Source organism: Haemorhous mexicanus, chromosome 7 (genome assembly GCF_027477595.1).
Source record: "Haemorhous mexicanus isolate bHaeMex1 chromosome 7, bHaeMex1.pri, whole genome shotgun sequence".
Classification (NCBI taxonomy): domain Eukaryota; kingdom Metazoa; phylum Chordata; class Aves; order Passeriformes; family Fringillidae; genus Haemorhous; species Haemorhous mexicanus.
In genome coordinates, this window is record NC_082347.1 from 6693281 (window position 1) to 6716708 (window position 23428).

Below are 23428 nucleotides of genomic sequence, written 5' to 3' on the forward strand. Positions count from 1 at the left end.
ACAAACACAATGCCTGGTGTGAGGCAAGAGCCCCGTGTTGCAATCGCTGCCTTGCGCAGGCCGGAGGGACTCCTTGATACCGGCCTTGCCTGCTGACTCGCACTGAATGTGGCTTCCCCTGTGTCCTCATTCCCTGCTTGCTTCCAAATAAAATGTAAAAATGTCACTCAAAGGCAGGGAAAGAAAATATAAAAATGTCATTCAAAGGTGCTGTCACGTGGCTCTGGGGCAGTTCTCCCTGTGTGTGCCCACCCTCTGCAGCCCGGTTAGCTCTGAGCAGCTGCCTCTGACCTCCTGGGAGTACCTGCCTGCCTCTGGTCCCTCCCTCTCTCCCTCCCTGGTGATGATTTTATAATCAAGGCATAAAGTGAGGGGTGTGGTAATTGCCCTGCGTAGGTGTGGATTCTCACTGCTTCTCCCAGCCCATCCAAGATTCCTCAGTCTGGGAGCAGCATAGGAGAGGAGCCAGCCACTGAGGACTCTTAGGAACGGCATGGAGAGCAAATGGAGTGGCTTGGTGTTGATCATTTCTGTGTGCCTGGGCTCCTACCAAGGTAAGGCCAGGCCTGGAGGTAGGTAGGATGTGGACAGCCCAGAAAACCCTGCTGAATCCCAAAACTATTCCCAGCTTTGGTGTCTAAGCTCCATAATGTGCTTCCTCTGGCGCTGGAGTTGGGCAGAGGAGAGCTGGGGAAGGTGGCACTGCTGTCTGTGCTACCCACTGGAGGTGAGAGTTGGAACTTTCCTCTTTGAAGGTGATCTCAGGGCAAGAGGGGTTTGTTCCCTCCCTTCTCTGGGATTCAGGCACAGCTGGTGGTGTGCTGGGTTGTGGAAGGAGGGAAGCTGTGACAGAGTGGGGGAGAGGGGCTGCTCTCTCTACTGCCCTTGGTTTTGGGGCCTGGCTGCTGCTATGAGCTGGGGGAAACTGCTTGGTTGTCACAACAGTGTGACCATGAAGCTGCCCTCATCCTCAGGGTCCTCAGGAGATGTAGGAGGCAGGAAGTTGGCTCTGCTGTGGCTTGCTGAGCTCTGGGAAGGGTGATGGGGTGATATTCTCTACTCACCTCAGGAGCCCTCCCAGCGCTGGCACTTGGGTATCTGTGAGCAAATCCTCCTGCAGGCGAACGTCTGCTGCTCTCCCTCAGTCATCCATCCTCTGCCCATCCCCAGGAAACAAGCTGGGGAAGGCCTGCTCCCACCCCCTGCTCCTTGCTTGAGGGCAGATCGCTGCTTCCTGGGGAAATCTTCCCCGGAATTAGATGAGTCCTGCTGTGGCAAGCAAACCCCCCCATGTTTTAGGATGAAGAGCCCCCCTTGCGCCCCAGTTACCCCAGGCTTGGCCCACTGGGCACCCCCGATGTGACGTGCTGAGGTTTTGTGGGTGCACACACATGACCCAGGCTGGTGGGGGGACGTGTCTGGATGTTCCAGCCAGCAACAGGCAGAGCAGGAAAGTTCACCTGTGCTCGGCACGTCCGAGCCCTGCGGTGCCACCAGCCCCGGGAGCCGGCAGGGCTCGGCCGCACGGCGCGGGGGATGCCGTGGCCCCGGGAACCCCGCGAGCCTCGGAGAGAAGGGTTTGCCAGCTGGGAAAAGTGTATTTATGGTTCTTGCTGTAACAGGGGTGTGCGCCAGGCCGGGAATTGGGGCGCTGGGGCCCACGCTGCCACCCCCGGGGTTTACATCACAACCGGCTCGCCAGGCTCTGCCGGCTCGGCCGGGGCGCTCCGGGGCTCCCAGGAATGCCAGCACAGCCCCGCCACAGCTGGAACTCGGTGCTGGATCCCCCCATGAGCAAAGCCCACCCCATCCCCCGGGCCTGGCACACAGCAATAGGGCAGTTGTGGCTGGCCTGGAAGCGCAGGGGCACGGGAGCATCCCTACCTTGCTCCTTTGCCCAAAACGGCATCATTTATTAACCCTGCTGCCCGTGTGCCTGGCAGCGTGAGGTGGCTCCAGCACGGCTTTGAGACGTGTAGGAGAGCTCACGGGACACCAGTTGCCCCAGTTGCTTGCCCCGTGGCAGTGGTTTCCACCTGGGGAAGCTCCCCCTGCTCTCAGCTGCTGGGTGTTATGATTAGTCCTAATTACTTTCTGGCCCAGAACTTGCTGCTTGACTTTCAGCTTGAGCAGGATGAGGAGTAAGTGCTGAGATGAGGATCTCTGCGAGCCAGGAAAGGGCAGGACCAAACCACCCGTGTCTTTTAGATCCTCCCGACCCCACCACAGGGTCCGGGCTCCAACCCAGCTCCGTGAGAGATACTGCGGGACCAGCTCAGAAAAAAAGCTGTGGGGTTGTTGTGTCTCCCGCCTCCTTGGTTTTGGTGCTGCCCCTTAATGCCTCCGCTGACTTGTCATTCCTGTTTGCCCTGATGCTGGGGCCGGGGTTGAAAAACATAAATATATCCTCTCAGCTGATGGGGCGAGAGCGGCACGGCGCAGCTGGGAAGGTGTGTGGGAAGCCTGGGAACCCGGGGGGGACTCGCCCTGCCCCGGGGCCCGCCTGCCCCAGCGCTGCTGGCAGCCCGATGGGGAAATCGGGGCTGAAACAGCGCCCGGCACCAGCGCAGGCAGGAATGGTGGGGGGGGCTTGGACCCCTCTCCCCGCAACCCCCAACCCCAGGGACTTTGCAGGGTGGCCCTGGGCACCTCACGCTGCAGTCTCAGGGATGAATTGGAGGCTTTGCCAAAATCCAGCATGCAGGGAAAGCGGCTTTTGGGGAGAAACCCGATAAGGGCAGGGTCGGGTGGAAGGAGCAGTTTCTGCCTTTAGCTTTATTCCTGCTCTGCAAAATCACAGGCAGGGCTGGGGGATAAAAGCTGGATGCAAATGCTCGGAGCGGGCAGGGTTGTGCTTTGCTTAGAAACGCCTCTTGCTTGAAGCTCTGCAGCAGGGTCTGTGCGTCTGTCCCTCTGCTCGGGTGCTGCCCCCAAATTCCCGGAGCAGCTCCCGGCCGAAGCAAGGAGGCGAAGGGCTTGGCTTGTGCCTTCTCGCCGCCTCCTCCCCAGCCGCATCCTGGGTGGGCACAGCTGCCGGTGCAAACAAACACTCGCCCCATCCAGGATGAGTCCTGACACACCAAGGTGACAATTAGAGCGCTGCTCTTGCGCCACGCCGCCGCGCTGCCGGGGCGGGCCATGCCGGGCATTTACAGCCAGGAGAAAATGCTGTCGTGGGGCGGAAATAAAACCAAAAGAACCCCACCAAAAGTGGGGTTGCTCAATCGTTGCCGGGAGCCGTGGCGTGATTATCCGGCTGCCGTGCGGGGCTGAGCGCCGGCGCCTCGGGTTTGCCCGTTTTGCAAGATTTATTGCTGCTTTTATCAGCAGCCGCCTCCGCAGCGTGTCAGAGGGTGCTGAGAGGCTGAGGATGAGCCCTAAGTTCCCTTCGCTTCTGACCCTGTGACATCCAACTGGAAAAGCTGGCAGCCTGGCACAACCGACCTTAAAAAATCATCTATAAATGAAACACCCCCTCCACGACTTTGGGATTGAGGTGGAATCAGAGCAGGAGGGAGATGAGCATCACTCGTTTGGGGTGCCTCGAGGGCTGACTGTGTCCTCTCCCCTCCCACAGCCGGGGCCAGCCCCCTCCACGAGTGCAGCGAGCGGCCGGAGGACTGGTGCCGGGACGCGGCCACCGCGGCCAAGTGCGGGGCGCTGGAGCTCTGCCGGCTCACGGCCTGGGACCGGGCGCTGGGGGTAACCGAGGCGGGGAGCAGGGAGTGCGGGGGGCTGCGGGAGAGGTGCCCATCTGCCCCAACCACGGAGATGGCAGGAGAATCCCTGCCTGCCCACCCCAGCATACCGCATCCGTGTCTAGAGCAGTGCTGTGATGGCCCTGACGGGGGGGAGAGAATGATGAGGAGGATATCAGAAGGCTGATTAATTACTTTATTATACTACATTATTCTATACATCTAAAACTGAATCTGACAAGCACTCAACCCTGCACACACTGCACAGAATCTCATGACTGTGAGCTGACAGTCCCAACACACACACACACACACACGCTTGGCCCTGACAGGCCAAGGAACCAAAGCACCCTGACTTTTGGGTAAACAATCTCTATATTACATTCTACTTTTGCACAAACACAGGCACAGCAAATGATAAGAATTGTTCTCCCTTTCTCTGAGGTTCAGAGAATGTGAAACCCAGAAATATTCTTGGGAAGAATTGTGCTTTGCTTTTCTCTGGAAAGAGAAATGTGGGGCTACACGTGTCTCCAGAGCAAATGGCAGAAGCCAATGGGATGTTCACATGGGGTGGTTTTGGGGTGGAGGATTGGGATCTGGGGAGGGTCTGGGTGCTGTGACAGCATCCTGATGTGTCCCCTCTCTCAGCAGAAGGGGATCCCCTGTCACCTGTGCCAGGTGGCAGTCTCTGTGATGGGCAAGATCCTGCAGGACAACCGCACCGAGGTGGGTCTCGGTGGAAGGGGGAGTGGGGCTGGTGCTCCTTCCCACCAACACCACTGAGGCCCTGACCTCTCTCTCTGCCACCCAGGAGAAGCTGAGGCTGTTCTTGGATAAGAGATGCCAGTACCTGCCCTTCCAGGACTGGTCTGTCAAGTGCAAGAGGATGGTGGACACGGGCATCCTCGTCCTTGTGCAGCTGGGCAAGCAAGTGCTGGTAAGGCAGGGGGAGCCCCAGGTTTGGGTTTTTCCAGAGCTCGGGATGTCCTGGGGGCTTGCAGAACAAAGGATGCTCCTGGAGCCTGGGACAAACCATCTGAAGGACGAGATGGAGAGGGAAATGACCCAGGGTGGGGTGGGTGGGAGGCTGGGCGGGATGCAGCCTCAAGCCCCCACCCCACCCCTCTGCTCCCCCAGTCGGAACCCAAGGTGGTGTGTGGGACCATCAGGTTGTGCCAGCCCCGGGACAGAGCCACGGGGACCTTGAAGTACCAGCAGCCACCACCAGCTGCCACAGGCCCCACCCAGGACTTTGCTGACCTCATTGCCCCCTTCATGGCCAACGTGCCCCTCCTGCTCCATCCCCAGGATCTGCCTCACGGCGAGGCCCAGGTACCGTGGCACAGGCAAGGGTGGTGCTGCTCGTGGAACCATGGAATGGTTTGGGTGGGAAGGGACCTTACAGATCATCTCATCCCAAACCCCTGCCGTGGGCAGGGAATGCATCCAGGCTGCTCCAAGCCCCATCCAAGCTGGCCTTGGACATTTCCAGGAATGGTTCAGCCACAGCTTCTCTGGACAATCTGGGCCAGCATCCTAATGCTGCTCAGGGGTGAGAATCCCCTTAAAAAGTATCACCAACTTAATAACAATTACAGAAAGCCCCTAAAATTTCTGCAGAGCTGAAATGACTTCTGGCTGGCAGTGTTGCCAGTTTGGGGGGATATTTCAGGATGCAGGAAGGAAATGAGAGATGCTGGTCAGAGTGCTGCCCCAAATAGCAGCCAGTGTTTAAATCCCAGCCCTGCAAATCCAGGTTGGGGGTGGGGGGATTGGTTTTATTTCATGGCGTACAGTGATAGTTGCCTCCTCAAGCCAGGTCTCATAAACTCTTGGAGGTCTATTTCACATCCAGGATAGCTCAGCTACCTTTGGAGGCTTAAAAATCAGCAGGATGGCTTTTGTGGCAGAGTTGGAAACAAAAAGGTTTAATAAAAGGCAAAATAACAAACAGAGAAAAACCCAGCCAGGTGCAGGAGGTCTTTGCTGCTGGTAAAACACCCCACAAAATCGATTGGTTTCTTTGTACTCTTTTTAGTTAATTGGGATTTTTTGGCTCCTGCCCAGCTGGCTATCCTTCAGTTTGAGGTGAAGTCCCCCAGGTCCTATGAGGTGTCTTTTCACCTAATTGAGGAGAGAAATTTCTGGGTTCATTTCCTTTCTGAGGGGACAAAGGACACTTTTTGTCCCTCCATCAACAGAGGGGCACATCCCTATAGGGTACCAAGGTGTCCCTGCCCTTGTCATAATGCAGGAGATGGAGGAGGTGTGTGGGGACTGCCTGCACCTGGTGACGGCCCTGCAGGAGGTGCTGGGGACCAACACTGCCTTCAGCTGGGCGCTGGTGGGACACGCCAAGCGGGTCTGCGAGACGCTGCCAGCCCAGCTGGCACAGCAGGTGAGCGGCCAGCAGGGAATGAGCCCAGGGCGTGGCTGGGAGGGGCCCTAAGGACAACCTCGCTCCACCTTGGGCACAGACCCCTCCCACCGTCCCAGGCTGCTCCAAGCCCTGTCCTGAGCAGGGGCTCGACAGCTGGCCTGCAAGCAAAGCTGAGTTAATAGAAGCAATAATTGATGATTTCGAGTGTGTCCACAGCAAGGAAGAAGACAAGGCCGACAGCATAAAAAAAAATAATGAACATTTTTTTAAGCTACGTGCATAAGTAGATGTGTACGTGCCTTAGTAAATTTCTGTAAAAATTTGCCAATTATATTGATGTTAATTGCTTTGCACCAATGTATACAATACGTTGTTGTGATGTAGTTAATGGCTTAAGACCACGCTTTGTTAAGAGAATATAAGCTGGAGAAGAGGCAGAATAAGAAACATTTTTATTCTTGGAAAAATAAGTTTTTTATTCAGCATGTTATATATATATAATTATATATATAGTTAATACAGTTCATAACTTAAAATCACGATTTATTAGGAATATATAAAAATATATATTCTTATAGATATATAATATTCTTATACATACAAGAATATATATAAATATAAAATATATATAAAGTTTATATATTAAGAATATATAAACTTTATGAGGAATATGTACAGAACATGCAGAATAACAAGCTTTTTTCTACTTGAAAAAAAAAAGTTTTTATTCTGCATGTTATATATAGATATATATATAGTTAATACAGTTTGTAACTTAAAAATCATGCTTTCTTAAGAATGTGTAAAAATATATATTCTTTATTAAGAATATATAAGGCATAAAAACTCATATATATAATATACTTATACATATATAAGAATATTCTTATATATATAAGAATATATAAAAATTTATAAATATATATGTAAAATTATTTAAAGTTTATATATTAAGAATATATAAACTTTATTAAGAATCTATAAAGGACATGCAGAATAAAAAACTTTTTTCTTCTTGGAAAGAAAAGGCTTTTATTCTGCATGTTATATATATAGTTGATACGGTTAATACCTTAAAATAATGCTTTATTAAGAATATATAAAAATATTAAGAATATATAAAAATATATATTCTTTATTAAGAATATATAAAGAATAGATATTCTTATATATGCAATATTGTTATATATGAATATTCTTATATATATAAGAATATATAAAAATATATTTATATATATATAAAATATGTAAAGTTTATATATTCATATCTATAAACTTTGTTAAGAGTATAAAAAGAATATATATATGATATATAAAAGAATATACATATACATATACACACACACACACACACACACACACACACACACATATATATATATATATATATACACATATATATATACATATCTATATACAAAGAATATATTAACTTTATTAAGAATATATAAAGGAAATGCAGAATATTTTCTTCTTGGGCCCGAATCACGAGTGTATGTCCGGCCCGACCTAACGCTAGCGCTGTCCCGGCTGCCCTGGGCCCTTCCAGGGATGGATGCGCCGCCTCCTCCCCCTGGCTGGCCGCGTCTCTGGCAGACGCGTGCCCGGGAGGTGCGGCGGGGCCGGGCCGGGCGCTGAAGCTGTGCCTCCCTCCCGCAGTGCAAGCGCTCCCTGGCCGAGTACACGGACACGGCTGCCCAGCTGCTGCACCACCTGGTAAGAGGCTGAGGGCTCCCCGCAGTGCCAGGGGTCACTGGGTGCCAGTGACCATTACCAGCAAATTATCCCTTTTTTTTTTGTTAAACTCACTGCTGAATATTCCTACAAAATCTTAATTTGTTTTCCCACCCTCCTCTCTGCCTCGCAACTTCTGCAATTATATCTTGTTTTCATTTTTTCTTGCCATTTTCTGGCCCCTCCACCGGTAGCAGGCTGAGGTAAGTGAGATCCATGCCCTGATGTGCTGAAATTCCCCTCCCTGGGGCCAAAGCCCACCTGATTTGGGATGTCTCTCTCCCCAGGAGCCAACGGAGCTGTGTGGCCAGCTGGGACTCTGTGCCTCCAACTCGGCGCTGCCCCTCCACACGCTGCTCGCAGAGAGGGTGATGCAGGTCCTGAGCGTGCTGGGGGTGAGTGGGGACCCCCTCAATTCTGCTGTGCTCCTTGAAATCCAAACACTCTGGAGGGAGAGCCCCATGTGGTGTTTTATTTCCTCAAACGCCTCTGTTTATCCCGGGAGGGGAATGCCTTACTTGGGGGATGCCTTACTTGGGGAATGCCTTACGTGGGGAATGCCTTACTTGGGGAATGCCTTACTTGGGGGATGCCATATTTGGGGAATGCCTTACTTGGGGGACGCCTTACTTGGGGGACGCCTTACTTGGGGGATGCCTTACTTGGGGGATGCCATACTTGGGGAATGCCTTACTTGGGGGATGCCCTATTTGGGGAATGCCTTACGTGGGGGATGATGGCAGGACAGGATGAGGGTGGCTCTGGGGGGCTCGGCATGCATCCCACCCCCTTGTCCCCACAGGACAGGGTGGGGAGCACTCCGCTGTGTGACGTGTGCCAGTTCACCGTGAAGACAGTGGAGAGCCTGCTGGAGAACAACGTGACAGAGGTGAGCCCCGCCGCTGCGGTCTGGGGGCTGGCACAGCGGGCCGAGGGGCACCGAGGAGCCGCGGTTCCCCTCTCCTGCCTTGTGCCGGCAGGAGCAGCTGGTGAACGACATCGAGAAGGTGTGCTACATGCTGCCCCACGGCGTCATCGGGCAGTGCAAGGACTTCGTCAACTCCTACGGCAAGGCCGTGGTGATCATGCTGCTGCAGGCCACCGACCCGGCGGCCGTGTGCGCCCTGATGCGCTGCTGCCCCCGCGGCGGGGACACCCGGCCCGGTGAGCTGGCACTCCGAGCCCGGGCAGCGGGGCGTGCCCTCTGCTTGGTGCTGACGGCCGTGTCCTCCAGGGGCTGAATCCCTGGAGCAGCTGGCGGTGAGCGCCGGCGCCTTCTGCAACGTCTGCCAGATCGTCATCACCTACTTCGACAACGAGCTGCTGAAGAACGAGACGCTGGAGGAGCTGGGCGAGGTGCTGGAGAAGGGCTGTGCCATGCTGCCCATGCCGCTGACCAGCAAGGTGAGCTGAGGGGGCACCAGCAAGCCAGCAAAGCCACCCCTGACCCCCCTGCCGGGCTCACCCCTCTCTCCCCCCCAGTGCCAGGCGCTGGTGCTGCAGTACGAGCCGGCGGCCGTGCGGCTCTTCGTGCAGATGATGGACCCCACCTTCGTCTGCACTGTAAGTGCTCTCAGCCCTGGGGCAGCCCGGGCCAAGATGGACCTCCTTTTTCCCAGCCTGCGGGCTGGGAGAGGGTCAGAGGCTCCTCATGGGGGTTTTCTTCCTCTCCCTCCCACCCTTTTCCTTCGCAATGCAGAAAATCAGAGCCTGCGACTCGGGCAAGGAGGATCTCCTGGGCTCGGCCCCCTGTGTCTGGGGCCCGCAGTACTGGTGCAAGAACATGGCCACGGCGGTGGAGTGCAATGTAAGTGACAGCTGTGTCCCCTCCCCGTGTCCCAGGGTGCCGTGCCGGCGGTGCCTGCGTGCCAGTGCCATCCCCGTCCCTCCCGCAGGCCGTCGCACACTGCCGGCGCCACGTGTGGAACTAGGAGCCGCCTCCCCAGCTGGCTGGACTTGCTCTGCCGTTTGGCTGGGGATCCTGGCTCCCTTCCCCGGGACGTGCCCGCACTCACAGACGGCAATGGCAGGAGCCAACCGGCCTCGCCGCGCCGGCGGGGCTGCGGGGAACCCCAGTGGCCTCGGCCGCTTCCTCTTCCACTCCTGGGGCTTGGATTTCCAAATCAGGTTAAGGGACTCGTTGATATTTTCAGCACTAGGGATTCAGCCTTGACGTCTCTCAGGGTGGCTGCAAAATCCCTAACCTCTATTCCCACCTCTGTCTCCATCCCCGGTCTCTTCTCCACCTCTCCATCCCGTTCTGAACCACTCGTACGGCCCAGATCCTGCAACGTGGATCTGCCCCCGTGGGCTGGGCTGGGTTCTGCTGCCCAAATGCTGGCCCCCCACTGCTGGCTGGCGGCAGCCTCACCCGAACATAAAATGAATGAGTTTGGGTGCCAGGATTTCCTCTGACACCCCCATCCCTGCTGGGGGCCCTGTGCTGCCCCGGCCGTGGTGGTGAGGGCAGCGGGGTGCTGGCTCGTCCCTCCCCGCCGTGTCGGGGGGATGCCTGCAGTGCCTGCTCCTGGGCGTGCATGGGAGCATCCCACCACAAATAAACTCTTCCTGTGAGCCTGGCTGGTTGTGCCCTTCCTCCTCGTGCTGGGGGCTGCAGTGGGAGTGTGGGAGAACATTTAATGCTTCCCCCAAAATCCAAGGTGCAGCAGCACCCAGGGTGGAATCTTGTGAAGATGATGGATTGAGGGATGAGTTACTAGAGGGTCTTCTCTTCCAAAGAGGGTTTGGGCCTGATGGATGTGGGCAGGAAGGACGACAGACAGGTTACCCAAAGCCACAGACAGTGTATTTCTGAGTCCCGTAACAGACCGTGCCCGAAACTCTCCACAAGGTTATGACTGGAAACAAACCCCTGAACAAACAAACCCAAATGCAAGAGAGAAGGGGAAAGAAAAGGGCAACAAAAGACACGCACGAGCACTCGACATCCAGAAGCCCCAGTTAGCCTCTCCCTTTTTTGACATCACAACAAGTTTTGGTAAAGCCAGCAAAATGGAGGAAAGTCTTTGGGTTGGGGATTTTTTTTTTCTTTTTAATTTTTTGGGTCTTTCCTTACTGGAAAGGTGACAATGCCAAAAGGATTTGGTCTCTCCCCAAGCTTCCCTCCCCATGCTCGTGGTCAAGGTGTGACAGCTGCCTGTCCCCAGCCTGTGCCCGGGGATGCTGTGGCAGCACATCATCTGCATCCTCACTGCATCCTCACTGCACCTTCCCCCCCTGTCCAGTCTGGACTCATCAGATTCATTTAACTTTTCTTTTCCCTTTTTTTTTTTTTTAGAAAAAAAAAACCTTTTTTTTTTTTTTAATAAGAAAAATAAAAAAAATTTAATGGTTTCATGGATAAATGACAGGCGAGTAAAAGCATTCCGGTCCTGAGAGCCCTCTGCCGGGGCCAAGCTCTCCAAGGCTGCCGGAGCGATCTGCACCGGCTAGCCCGGACTCCTGCGGGGGAAGAGGGGGCCAAGCACCGGGCTCGGGCTGCCCCCGGCCCCCACCACGGCCCCCCTGCTCCGTGCTTCATCCCCGGCTTGCCCAGAGGAGCAGCAGCAGCGGCAGCACCGCTCGTCATAACTCGGTGATCTCCAGAGGGCTCTCCATGATCACCTCCCGCATCTTGTGCAGGGGCGTGGACTTGGCCGACTCGGTGCGGGCGTTGTGGTCGCTGTAGCCCCCGCAGTCGGCGGTCAGAGTCTCCAGCGAGCGACCCAGCACCTTCTGGTCGTCCTCGGGCAGGCTGTTGAGGTCGGAGGCGAGCAGCGTGCCCGTGCTGCCGTGCACCACGTGGATGCCGTCCGGACCCTTCAGCTCCACCGGCTGCTTGTGCCGGAAGCGCAGGCTGCCCTGGCTGGGGCTGCGCTCCTCTTCCTCGTCCTCCAGCTCCTTCTGGATCAGCTGCAAGAGAGCCGTGGGGAGGAGGGAGGGAATCACCACAGCAGCTCCCGGCTTCCCTGACTCCTGCAATGCTGGAGTGCAGCCAGAGGGAAGGGCCCTCATCTTCTGAAGCACCCTCAAGAGCATGGAGGTGAGGATCATCAGGAGATGACCTCCAGATGGATCGCTCCATCCTTGGGCAGATGCCCCAGCTCAGGCACTGCTCCATCCTTGGGCAGATGCCCCAGCTCAGGCACTGCTCCATCCTTGGGCAGATGCCCCAGCTCAAGCACCCACTGCCAGGTGGGTGATGTGTCCTGCAGCTGCCCCCAGAGTGTCCAAGGAAGAGTTTGGACCCAGGCTGAAATTTGGGGTTGTATGAGGATGGAGGGGCAGGAGGCAGACAGGAAAAGAAGATGAAGGAAGGCTAGATGGGGCTGAAGGGGAATAAGGGCAGGGATGGATGGAGGGCAGAAGGGCTGAAAGGCGTCTCCCATCCCACTGCTGTCCTCTGTTCTCTTTGCCCCTCGTTTTGCACCCCCATGAAGGGTAGAAAGCCACAGGAGGAGTTCCTTCTCCCCATACCAGCCTTTCTGCACCAACACTCTCCATCCCAACAGTTTTGCCTCAAAAACCTGTGTTTCTGAGGCAAAAACCAGAGAAGCAGAAGGAAGGGAAGATGATCCCCCACAGCTTTGGCCAGCCTTGGCAGAAATGGGAGCTGATGGACGGAGCCCAATCTGCAAAGAGGGGCGTCCTCTCCTGGGGTCAGAGAGACCACGGGAGAAGGAGCTGCGTGCTGATCAGAGGAAACACAGGGAGTCACTGTGGGGAACCAGCAGCCTGGAAAACCCGTGAAAAAACAGCAGCGGGAACCAGTGGAAAACCGATATTTGGCTTGTTTTGACCAAGCAGAGAGTGGGGGCAGCACTGGGTGACAGGGACCATGGCCACAGGGAGTGACCACAGCCAGGGAGACACACTGCATCCCAGAGGGCACGGCAAGCATGTCCCCAGAGCCATGCACACCCCTCTACCTCCGAGACCGAGGAGCGGTCCCCCTGACTGGCGGTGGCCTTGTGCACCATCCGCTGGGCAAAGAGCTTTTTCAGGCGCATGTAATCATCCAGCACCACCTTCAGGAGAGTGCCCTGGGTGCAGGGGGAGAGACCGTGGGTTATCCAGGGGAGGTGGTTTGCTCAGAGGGAGGCTGGCCTCATCCCAGCATGTTTTGGAGCGACACCACCCTCCTGCGCTGTGAACCTGGAAGGTGCAGCTGTGAGAGAAGACTCCTCGGTGCAGGACGCCTGCCCTCAGCTCAGCACTCACCTTGATGGGTCCCTCCCGCATGATCTGGCCCAGCTTGGCAATGTTGTCGTACTCCTGGATGGCTGCCCGCAGGTAGCGATCATCCTCGGGCTTGGCTGCCGAGGGCTCCCTGCCGAAGGTGCCCTGCGGGAGGAGACAGCGGCTCAGGAGCTGCCGGGGGTGGCAGTGGCGGGGACAAAGCTGTTCCGGCGGGGCCGTGTCTCACGTGGGTGCGGGCAGGGCTGTTCCAGAGGTCGGTGATCTCGCTCAGGTTCTCCGGCAGGTCGTCCTCGTGCTCCGCCTGCGCCGCCAGCTCCATGTTCCTGCAGAAGGGGTCCAGCCACACCGGGTTGGCCCTGCCCAGGGGGAGGAACAGCCATCAGGGCAGGCAAAGAGCGGCGTTATCCCTAACCCCATCCAGAGCCTGATGCTGAGGCCGCACTGCCTCCTCCTGCCCTGTGCAGGTATGAATTTGGCTGCTCTGGATCCAGATGTGTGTCAAACTCTGCCCGTTATCTCTGCCTACCCCAAACCTGGCTAGGATTGGCAGAGATGGAGTCACAGAAGATAGAATATTATTTTTTAGCTTAGAAAGCTCTCAGAGTGAGCGTGTGTCCCAGGATCAGTAATGCTCCATGCAGAGCAGAGCAGAGAGACATCATGTTTCCACCTCCTGGCTCCAAAACACAGGCATCCCTCTCTTGGGAGCAGCCTCCAGCCCCAGGAGGTGGCACTCACCCATCAAAGGAGTACTTGTTGGTGTTTGGCATGTCCATGATGTCCATGAAGCCTCTGTTCCCTGCAAAGGCAGGGATGAGAGTTACAGGGCAGCACGTAGGTGAGCTTAGCAGCAAACCACGGGATGACACTTCATCAGGGAGGGATAAAGAGCAACCAAAAAGGCAGTGAGAAGCACGGTGGGGTGAGGCAGGTAACACAGAGCTTGATGCTGAGAAAAGCCTCCCACCATCACACCTTGCTGGGCAGAATCACCTCTGGTACACACCCCAGGATATCCCCCATGTCTCCCTGTGAACCCCTCCACGCTCTCCATGCACCCCACCCTCCCATGCAGCTGGGACACCCCAAGCACTGCTCACCAGTGGAGCCAGCCACGATGGCTTTCAGTTTCCTTTTGTGCCTGCAAAAGAAACACAGCCAGTTGGGGAAGAAATAAGGAAGATGCTGGAAAGGAGAAGGACACACAGGTTTGCAGTAACCCTTCATACAGGGGGTGCATTAAATAATAAATATTAAATAAGGCTGGGGAGCTTTGAGGGGAGATGTACTGACACCATCAGTATTAAAACCATGCATTTTGGAGGAAGCTGATGCCCTCCTTTGCTTGCTGGCAAGGGCAGGGGCCAGGAGAAGCCACGCTGGTCCTCCTGGTCTAAGGGGACGTTGCAGGGGCTGGGCAGGGCCCAGGAGTTACTCACACTGTCCGGTAGTACCAGTTCATGAGGATGAAGAGCATGGCAGCCAGGAAGAGCAGGACGGCCAGCACGATGATTGCCATCTAGGAGAGACAGAGGCATGGGGGGAACCCCCAGCATGCAGCCAGCACCTGCTGGTGGCCCCAAGTTATACGGGTGTAACATCTCTCCAGCACTGAGCAGTCCCCCTGGGAAGGGACACCACCCCCAGAGGGCTGTGAGCAGCTCCTCCAACCCCAGCTGGACCCTTACCTGCAGAGCCGAGAGGTCGTCCGGGGCCCGGGCAGTGATGGCAGGCTGCACGTCCAGCACGTTGTAGTTCCTGAAGAGATTCCTCAGCTGCTCCTTGTTCTCATCTATCATCTGAATAACCCTGGGAAGAGAAGGGTTGCTTGGGCACCTTGACATTAATCAGGGTGCCCGGGGAGCCAGGCTGGGTGAGGGGCCGGGGGACGTACCGCTCCACGTCCAGGATGCGGTTGGTCTCCCTGTTCACCACGTGGATCAGCAGCTCCGTCTGGGCAAAGTTCACCCGGCCTTTCTTGTCAACGTGGAACTGGGGAGAGACAGAAAGGTCTGCAGGATGGGACAGGAGTCTCCTCCTGAGCACGCCTCGAGATATGCTTGTGTGGCAGGAGACCCTCAAGCATCAGTCTGGACCCCTTCAGTACACCCCAACCTGGGGAGTATCCGTCACCTTCAGAGCCCAGGGGTGTCTGTGGCTATCCAGGCACGACTCCCTCAAAGGAGACCTCCCAAACAGCATGTGGAAGGTCATCTACCCCCCAAAGCAAGCTCCAAGGCGGGTGGTTACCTGCACATCATCCGTGTTGACGATGGCACCGGTGATGTTGGAGAGCAGGCTGATGAACTCCTCCTCGAACTGCCTGACCTTGTCAGGGATCTCATTGATGATGATCTTCACCCGCTGGTCATCCCGCAGGATGTAAATCCCCACAATGGCCGTGTCGTTGTGGCCCACCAGGTCAGAGGCCATAATGTCCACCACAAAGTAGCCGGGGTTGTAGGCCGTGAAGAGGTCAAAGGTTCTCAGGATGCCATCAAGAGTTCCTGTGGAATGGACGGTGACAAGCCCGGGATCAGTGACCCCAGCCACAGGGACATCTTTGGCCACAGGGACGTCTCTGCCCAAGGGCCCATGCTCCTGCAGCAGGCTGGGCACCCACCAATGCTGAAGATGTTGGCCACCTCCTCAGAGTCATTGGAGTGCTGCTTGATGTAGCGGATGCCCAGGATGTTGTACAGGACCAGGCTGTTATTGCCCACGTCGGCGTCCACTGCGAGCACTCTGATCAGCTCCGACCCCACCTTGGCATCAGTGGCAACCCCTTTGAGGGAGAGATGGGAAAGGGACCTGGGGCCAGGCTGGCTCTCGCTGCCCCATTACCCTGCTGGATTTTCCTGGAAGTATCTCTGGCTCCAGGCGCCCCCCCAGCCCCTGGCACCTCTTACCTGCCGTGTACTCCGACTTGGTGAACTGGGGGGACTGGTCATTGATGTCATCCAGGAAGATCCGCACCTCCTGCAGGGTCAGGTCCTCGCTGAGGTCCCAGAACTGGGCTCTGGCTGCCCGCTGGCCTCGGGGAGGAGCCCAGTTCCTCTGGCTGGATGCTTTGACAATGATGGAGTGGTACGGCTCCTTCTCCCGGTCCAGGTCCCGCAGGACCTTCAGCTTTCCCTCTCGGCTCAGTTGGAAGTTGCTCTCCTGGTTCCCAGCTGGGTGCAGAAAGGCATCCCCAGTCAGTCCTCTTCGGGCTTGGCACTTCCAAAATGCCACCTTGCCCGTTGAGCAGGGCAGGGAGGCAGCAAGTAGAGGATGGAAATCCTGGGTGAGGGGTGTGTGGGGGACACAGAGCTGCCATCTCCATGCCCACCTGCTATGAAGTAGTAGACGATGGCGTTGGAGCCCTCATCTGCATCCACCGCACCGGTGATGTTCCCCACCACGGTGCCTGGCCGTGAGTGCTCGGGGACAGAGAGTGCCTGGTACTGGGGACTATCCCTCTGCCAGAGACCCCAGGGAAAGGAACGTCATGAGCACAAAAGTGAACAAATCCTGCGGTGCTCCCCACCATGGTGATGCCCAGGTGTGCACACTCCATCACACGTGCTCACTGGCATCCCCACCCCTGCATCCCCTGCATCCCCTGCATCCCCTGCATCCCACCCCCTTCACCCTGGTGCCTTACAGGTGGCCTGAGGAAGATGGGTTCATTGTCATCGATGTCATCGAGCGCTACCTGGAGGGGCTGCATGGTCTCGTAGGGTGGCTGGCCCTGGTCGCAGGCCACGATGATCAGCTGGGGAGAGAGGCAAAAGGGCTGTGCTGGGCAAAACCACACGGGCTGGGAGACATCACTGAGGCAGGGACAGAGAGGACAGCTGGATGCTGGAGAATTTTGGGGGCATTTAACAGGGAATTGGGTGCTGGCCCACCAAGATGCAACCCCTATAAGACACTTGATAACCACCCAGTCCCTGCTAAGGTGTGATACCTACACAGCTGTGTCAGCTGATGCCATCCCCACCACATCACGTGCATCCCACCAGCCCCACAGCAGACCCACAGCCCCAAGGCCCTGGCTGGCTCACGTTGTACACCGCCTGCTTCTCCCGGTCCAGCCGCATGGCCGTCTGGATCAGCCCGCTGACCGAGTCGATGCTGAAATATTCCCAGTCCTTGTTCCCTGCCCCCGTCTTCAGCAGGTTGTAGAGCACCACTCCGTTGAGACCCTCGTCTTTGTCCGTGGCATAGACCTCGTAGACGTTGGATCGCAGGGGGATCTCCTGCTTGCACACACACAGCCTGTCACCCTGATATTTTCTGAAAAATCCTCTTTGCCCAGGATTTTCTCCTGGGAAGCTGAGAGGCCTCAGAAAACAATAAAAACAATAATTATCTGATTGCTTGGGGATGTGGTCTGGAGATCGTTTACCAACAGCTGCATCTTGATTGGTTCCATGTGAATTGTTTTAAATTGATGACCAATCACAGCGAGCTGTGTCAGACTCTGAGGAGTCAGTCACCAGCTTTCCTTATCATTCTTGTGAAGCCTTCTGAAGTATCCTTTCTCTTTCTTCAGTATAGTTTTAAATATAATATAATTATAATTCTTTTAATATAATATAATACCATAAAATAATAAATCAGCCTTCTGAGAACTTGGAGTCAAATTCTCATCTCTCACCTCGTCCTGGGGACCTCACAACACCACGACAGCCCTTCAGCCTTGGCACTGCATGCAAACCCCCTGCTCTCCCAGACCTCCTTGGTCCAAAATCCCTTGGTTTGGAGGTCAGCAAGCTCCCACCACCCAAAACAGAACACAGGGCTGGCAACATGGAGCCGTGATCCCCTCTGGACTGGCTGAGGCAGTGTCTGGGTGGCTGGGGACTGGCTGAGACATGCACTGGGGACTGGCTGAGTCAAGCCTGGCTTCCCAGAAAGGAGAAGCATCTCAAGTGTCAGCATTTCCAGCCCATGTTTATAAACAGGGTCTGCAAGCACCGACTGTTTACTAATTCTGAGTGCTGCTGGGGTTTCTGTTCCTCAAATCTGCCCCACCACCCTGCTCGCACGTATGGAGAGAGGCTGTTTTGGAACTTCCACCCCCATGACCCAAATCCTCTTGCCACATGCTAAATCAAGGTCTGGTTGCATGCCCAACGGAGATGGAGTTTGGATTTTGCTGTTACAGGCAGGAGTGCCCCTGAACACACTCCCAACATGCCACGACCCTGCTCCCTCCCAAGGATTTACCTCCTTGATGTGCAGGATGGTGCCGTTGGGCGGGCGCACGAAGACGGGGCGGTTGTCATTGATGTCGATGACCTCGATGTGGAGCATGGTGGTCCCCCAGAGAGGGGGATGCCCCTTGTCTGTGGCCACCACAGTCAGGTTGAACCTCTCGTAGGACTGCAGGCGCCGCCGGGATGTGACAAGCCCGGAGTCTTTATTGATCTTGAAAGCCTCTGGGGACAGAGAAAAGCCCCACATCTCTGCCTCAGGTTGCTTTGCACCAGATAAAATATGGCTAGAAATGAGTATAACCAGCTGAAGTGCACCCCCCACAGCAGGCCAGGGGTGTGGGTGGTCTCAGGGCTTTCAGAGCATACCAGCCCATTGCCACATCCTTGTCTCTGGGACCTACTCCCTGGTCAGCCCTGTCTGTGCTTCACTCCTGCTCAGGCTGGCACAGTGGAGCTTTTGGCTGATTTCTGTAATTTCTCAGTGTGCAGATATCCTGGATTTCAGGCCCTGTCACTATCCACCCACACCTCTTTGCCCTTCAAAGCCTTCACCTGAAGCAGGCAGCGAGTCTGCTCCGAGGCACACTGGGTGTACACAGAAAATCCTGCTGGGGTGGGGAAGACAAGAGCATAAGCCAAGGCTGGGCTGCAGGATGAAGGCAGGCAAAGCCCTAACATCCCACACCATGAGGAACTGGAAACTACAGAGAAATGGAGAAAGCTCCCACTTTCAGTATCGCTCCCAGAGTCCAAACCAGACACAGGAGATGGGAGGTAGGCTTGGTGTCTTTAACTCCTTCCTCTTCCTAACCCTCCTCCCTGGGGAAGAGCCCCCTGCCCCAGCACCCACCTGCTCCAGGACCCTCGATGCTGTAGGTCACCACGCCGTTGTCCCCTTCGTCCAGGTCGGTGGCACTCATGGTGATCACTGACGTCCCTGCTGGCTCGTTCTCGTAGACGCTGGTGCTGAACTGGCTCTTGCTGAACTGGGGCCTGACATCGTTGATGTCCAGCACTGTGATCAGCACCTTTGGCAAAGCACAGCCAGCTGGGTGATGTGAGGCTGGGGAAGGCTGGGCAGCCCCTGGGGCCGTACCCCTGCTGTGACCTGCAGCTCTGCTGCTGGAGAGAAGTGCCCTTCCTGCTATTTGTTTAACTCCACCAGCTGAATTCCTGCCTCCAACAATGGGGGCTGCCGTGGCTGGGGCAGCCATTCATGCCACAGCACTTGCAGACAATAGTGTCACCCTCCCCTGCCCCTCCTGCCGACGTGCTGTCCCCACAGCACAAAGTGCCCTGCACCATCCACCCCACAGCTCCTGGCGTCACTCACTCTTCCTTCTGCCTAATTCCCCCCAGTCCAGCCACTGGGGAGGAAAGGTGGAGCTTTAACACCTTCTTGCTTGTGACCAGCACCCAAGGGGTGATGGGAGGAGGAGAGCCCTACCTGCACAGAGTTCTCCCGACGGTTACTGGAGACATCCCCAGGGTTGTCCCTGGCCACGGCCGTCAGTGTGTAGTGATCCTTCTTTTCCCGGTCCAGGGCTGACAGGATGTAGATGTCACCCTGCAGCACACAGAGACCTTCAGGTGGACCTCGTCTGGCAGAGCTGGTACTCAAGAAGGGGCAGAAGGTGAGGTGTGGGAGCAAGGCACAAGCTGGGACCATTCCAGCCTCCCCTCCCTTCCCCTGCTCTGTTCCAGCCTCGGCTGGCTCCTTACCGTGTTGGGATTTATCCCAAACTTGCCCTCTCCATCGCCCAGGCTGTACTGGATGAGAGCGAACTGCCCGGAATCTGCATCGGTGGCCGTGACGCTCAGGATGACCGTACCCAAGGGCACGTCCTCAAAGACAGCTTTCTGCAACAGAGGCAGCAGGCAGGACTGGCTCAGCCCCTGCTGTCTCAGCAGGCAGTGATCGAGGGCACAGCTGGCACAGCTGGCACCCAGCACTGGGCACAGCCAGACACCCAACAAGGTGCTGGCACAAAACACGTGCCAGGGTTGGCCACCTTCTCCAAAGAACTCAAACACAGGCAGAGGGAAGAGAAGGTGCCCCTGGAGAGTCCCCAGCTCTGTGCCTGTCCTCACCGGGTAGGCAGGGCCCAGCCCCACACACAGTTTGACAGGGGTGCTCACCTGGTAGGACGGCTGGCTGAAAACAGGGTTGTTGTCATTGATGTCCACGATCTGGAGGTACACCGGGATCTCAGCGGATCTGCGGGGAGAGCCGTTGTCGGAGGCGCGGACGGTGAAGTTCAGCCACTGCACCTCCTCATAGTCCACTGTCCTGTTGGCCACAACCTTCCCTAGAGGATGGCAGACCCTGAAATGAGAAACCTGACCCAGGTCACCGACCTGCCCCAGAGTCCCACTTCCCCAGGCCACCAACCTGCCGAATGGTCTTCCAGACAGGCGTAACCTTCTGGAGAGAGGTTCAGCAGCTCATAGGTGATCTGCCCATTGGCACCTTTGTCTGGGTCCACTGCTGAGATGGAGATGAGTGTGGTGCCCTGCGTGGCTCCCTCCAGGATCCGCTCAGTGAAGTAGGTGACCCCAAATGGGCGGAAGCGGGGTGTGTTGTCATTGACGTCCAAGACGTTGACTGTCAGCTTGGCTGTGGCCATGGTGGAGACCACAGGGGGAGAGACGAGAAGAACAAGTGAGAAAGAGAAGGGAAGGAAGGTTAGGAGGAAGGAGGGTTGTAAAGGCACAAATGTGAAAGTCCAGGAGAGCCAGCAGGCACTGGTTCATCAAGAAAAATTTTACTATGCCCCAAATCCATTATGCCCTGAGCATGCTATGGGTGATCCTATGCTGCAGTGGGACACCTGCTCCTGATCTTCTCACACATGAGCTTGAATTTACACAAAGTGGGGTGGCAAGATATGATAGGAATGGTAAAGAAGAGAGGACTGTCTCCCATGGTAAGGTTATGGGCACACAGTCCTTTCCACACCCGCTGGAGCACTGGAATGTCTCAGACATTCTCTAAAGGAGTCATCAGGGGAGAACTTGAACCTGATGGGAGCTTGTCCAGGACTGGTCCCACTGGAAATGCTGCTGGTCAGGATGGAGAGGAAGGTGGGAGGGCTGCTGATTACCCAGAAGCTGCACTGGTGCCTGGAAGGGCTGTGCCAGTCCCTGTCCCCACACTGCCTGGGCAGAGCCCACCCTTACCGTTGGGCACGCTGACCGAGCGGTCGATGACTTCGCTGGCGTTGTCATGGACAGAGATGGTGACCTCGTAGGTGGCCACTAGTTCACGGTTGAGGGGAGTTTTGATCTTCACAGCTCCTGTGAATCCCAAAAAGATGGATGTCACAGGCTGTGCCTGTGCCCCTGCCTGGGCAGGGAGGTGAGTACCAGCCCACTGCTGCATCCTGCACCGCACTTGTTCTCCTGCCTCTCCAAAGGGTGAGTGAGGAAAACACTTAAGAGCTACAGGAAGAGACAACTGCTCTCTCCTCCTGCTCTCCATGTTCTTCCTACCTGCCTGCTCCACATGGCCTCAGGTGCTTCCAGCTGTGCATCCAAAAGTGGTTTGGGAGCATCTGTTGCTGCTCCCCTGTACAACCCCATCCACCTGAGCTCAGTATCTTTAACAACCTTGTCCTGTATCTTTTCCAACAAGGGCATCTTTCTGTCCTGGATCAGCTTTGTGCCTCCAAAAGAGATGTGAGGAGCTCTGTCCCTGCTTCTCCAAAGGAGCCCACCACCTGCCCTGGAGTGCCCCCTTGCTCCCCCAGGGAGGGTGCTTGGGTGCAGTCTGCCAAGGCTGAGCAGCCCCTGGCCCGCAATGGAGGCCATCTCTGCCAGTGGAGATGGATGAGATGGAGGGAGGCCACGGGTGGCACGGAGACAGGAATGAGCACGGACACAGATACAAACCTGGCAGGCTGAGAGCCAGGAAAGAAAGCAAAGTTAAGTCAGTTAGACAGGAAAGAGAAGACAGGGCAGGGTGAGACAGTGCATCTGGAGGGGAGACAGGAGAGGAGCACCACCACTCTGTACCTAGGACACCTACCTCCAGGCAGAGAAGAAGAAGTAGAAGCAGAAACAAGGAGAGGAGTCCACACTGCCCACTCTGCCCTTCCTGCTCTCCTACCTGTCCTAAAATCCACCGTGAATGCTCCCTGCTGGTCGGGCACCAGCGCGTCCGTGTCATCGCGGGCCACGATCCCCAGCAGGTAGTACTCCAGGCGGGGGTGCAGGTCCCTGTCGATGGCGGTCACCTCGGCCACCACGGTGCCAGGGGGAGCTGACTCGGGGATGCTGACGGTCTGGATGGGGTTGATGAACTCGGGCCGGCAGTCGTTGATGTCGTCGATGACGATGCTGACGGTGGCGGTGCCCGACAGCGCCGGCGTGCCCTGGTCCACGGCCACCACCGTCAGCCGGTAGGCGTCGCGCTCCTCCCGGTCGATGGTGATGTTGGCCACGCGGATCACCCCCGTGGTGGCATCAATCAGGAACCTGTCCTGGCCACCACCCTCAATACGGTAGTCCAGCTGTTGGTTGAGGCCACTGTCAGCGTCCGTGGCTGTCACCTGGAGGACGGAGAAGCCTGGAAAGGTGGGACACAGCCCTCTCAAGAGAGGGTTGGAGAGCAGCAGCAACAAGCCCTTGGTCCCAAGGCAAATATCATCAATATGGGCAGCCTCAATTCCCAGATTTTCCCTTTGACCCCATCCTGACCAACAGCGTCACTGGGAGATGGATTTTCACAGTCCCAAGGGGACACCCAGGTCACCCCATTTCCCACCCTTACATCCAGTCCTGACCTGGAGGACTGTTCTCCAGCAGCCGCGCCGTGATGGATGCTGGCTGGAAGACAGGGCGGTTGTCATTGTCATCCAGGATGGTCACTGCCAGGCTGGCCGTGCTGTTCAGCCCCCCCACATCACGAGCCACCAGCGTGAATTCCAGGTGAGGGTCCAGCAAAGCCTCTCGGTCTATCACACCACCGGGCTTCACCGAAACCACACCTGGAGAAGGGGAAAAGCCTGGTGGCAGACCACATGGGGGCCTGGTGGCCCTGGGTTGGGGACAGACCAGCTGAGCCGCCCCACCTGTCTTGTTGTTGATAACAAAAAGGTCCAGGGATGCCTTCAGGAGCTCGTAGGTCACCACGGCATTGCTGCCCTGGTCAGCATCCAGAGCTAGGATGGGGCCATTGAGCATTGTGACTGGAGTCCCTGGACGAG

At 56.1% G+C, this 23428-nt stretch overlaps 2 protein-coding genes across 5 annotated transcripts in view; one reads left to right on the plus strand and one right to left on the minus strand.

Moving 5' to 3' along the window:
- The first annotated feature begins 378 nt into the window (after positions 1-378).
- LOC132329655 (prosaposin-like) lies at positions 379-10394 on the plus strand. Of its 2 annotated transcripts, none has more exons than XM_059850906.1 (14): positions 379-554; positions 3578-3702; positions 4350-4427; positions 4513-4638; positions 4839-5033; positions 5956-6099; positions 7741-7797; positions 8103-8210; positions 8618-8704; positions 8796-8979; positions 9050-9219; positions 9298-9378; positions 9515-9622; positions 9711-10394. In XM_059850906.1, exons 1-14 carry the CDS (start codon positions 494-496, stop codon positions 9744-9746), a joined length of 1560 nt encoding a protein of 519 aa, XP_059706889.1. In that variant the 5' UTR covers positions 379-493; the 3' UTR covers positions 9747-10394. The 2 variants fall into 2 exon arrangements, with proteins under 2 accessions (XP_059706889.1, XP_059706890.1); XM_059850907.1 differs by having other exon boundaries at positions 380-554; positions 4353-4427.
- Positions 10395-10599: 205 nt separating this feature from the next.
- Positions 10600-23428, minus strand: part of CDH23 (cadherin related 23) — a 196250-nt gene continuing 183421 nt past the window's right edge. For 2 of the 3 annotated variants that reach the window (XM_059850905.1, XM_059850902.1), the window contains 25 exons: positions 23294-23419; positions 23006-23209; positions 22330-22788; positions 21402-21518; positions 20614-20838; positions 20361-20530; positions 19944-20081; positions 19669-19788; positions 19072-19249; positions 18232-18443; positions 17064-17258; positions 16661-16771; positions 16346-16475; positions 15924-16187; positions 15638-15799; positions 15265-15521; positions 14909-15006; positions 14703-14823; positions 14454-14533; positions 14115-14155; positions 13753-13813; positions 13241-13370; positions 13036-13158; positions 12744-12857; positions 10600-11727 (listed from right to left, as the gene is read on the minus strand). In XM_059850905.1, coding sequence (XP_059706888.1) covers positions 11401-11727; positions 12744-12857; positions 13036-13158; positions 13241-13370; positions 13753-13813; positions 14115-14155; positions 14454-14533; positions 14703-14823; positions 14909-15006; positions 15265-15521; positions 15638-15799; positions 15924-16187; positions 16346-16475; positions 16661-16771; positions 17064-17258; positions 18232-18443; positions 19072-19249; positions 19669-19788; positions 19944-20081; positions 20361-20530; positions 20614-20838; positions 21402-21518; positions 22330-22788; positions 23006-23209; positions 23294-23419 — 4163 coding nt within the window. In that variant the 3' untranslated portion in view covers positions 10600-11400. The remainder of the gene's footprint in view (positions 11728-12743; positions 12858-13035; positions 13159-13240; positions 13371-13752; positions 13814-14114; positions 14156-14453; positions 14534-14702; positions 14824-14908; positions 15007-15264; positions 15522-15637; positions 15800-15923; positions 16188-16345; positions 16476-16660; positions 16772-17063; positions 17259-18231; positions 18444-19071; positions 19250-19668; positions 19789-19943; positions 20082-20360; positions 20531-20613; positions 20839-21401; positions 21519-22329; positions 22789-23005; positions 23210-23293; positions 23420-23428) is intronic. The other variant, XM_059850903.1, reaches the window with a different exon arrangement.

What these genes read in the sequence shown, in the direction of transcription:
- LOC132329655 (XM_059850906.1), top strand. Translation starts at nt 494, where the DNA reads ATGGAGAGCAAATGGAGTGGCTTGGTGTTGATCATTTCTGTGTGCCTG. An exon ending in AGGTCCTGAGCGTGCTGGGG is followed by an intron (nt 8,211 to 8,617) that starts GTGAGTGGGGAC and finishes TTGTCCCCACAG; the next exon opens with GACAGGGTGGGGAGCACTCC. An exon ending in CCACGGCGGTGGAGTGCAAT is followed by an intron (nt 9,623 to 9,710) that starts GTAAGTGACAGC and finishes TCCCTCCCGCAG; the next exon opens with GCCGTCGCACACTGCCGGCG.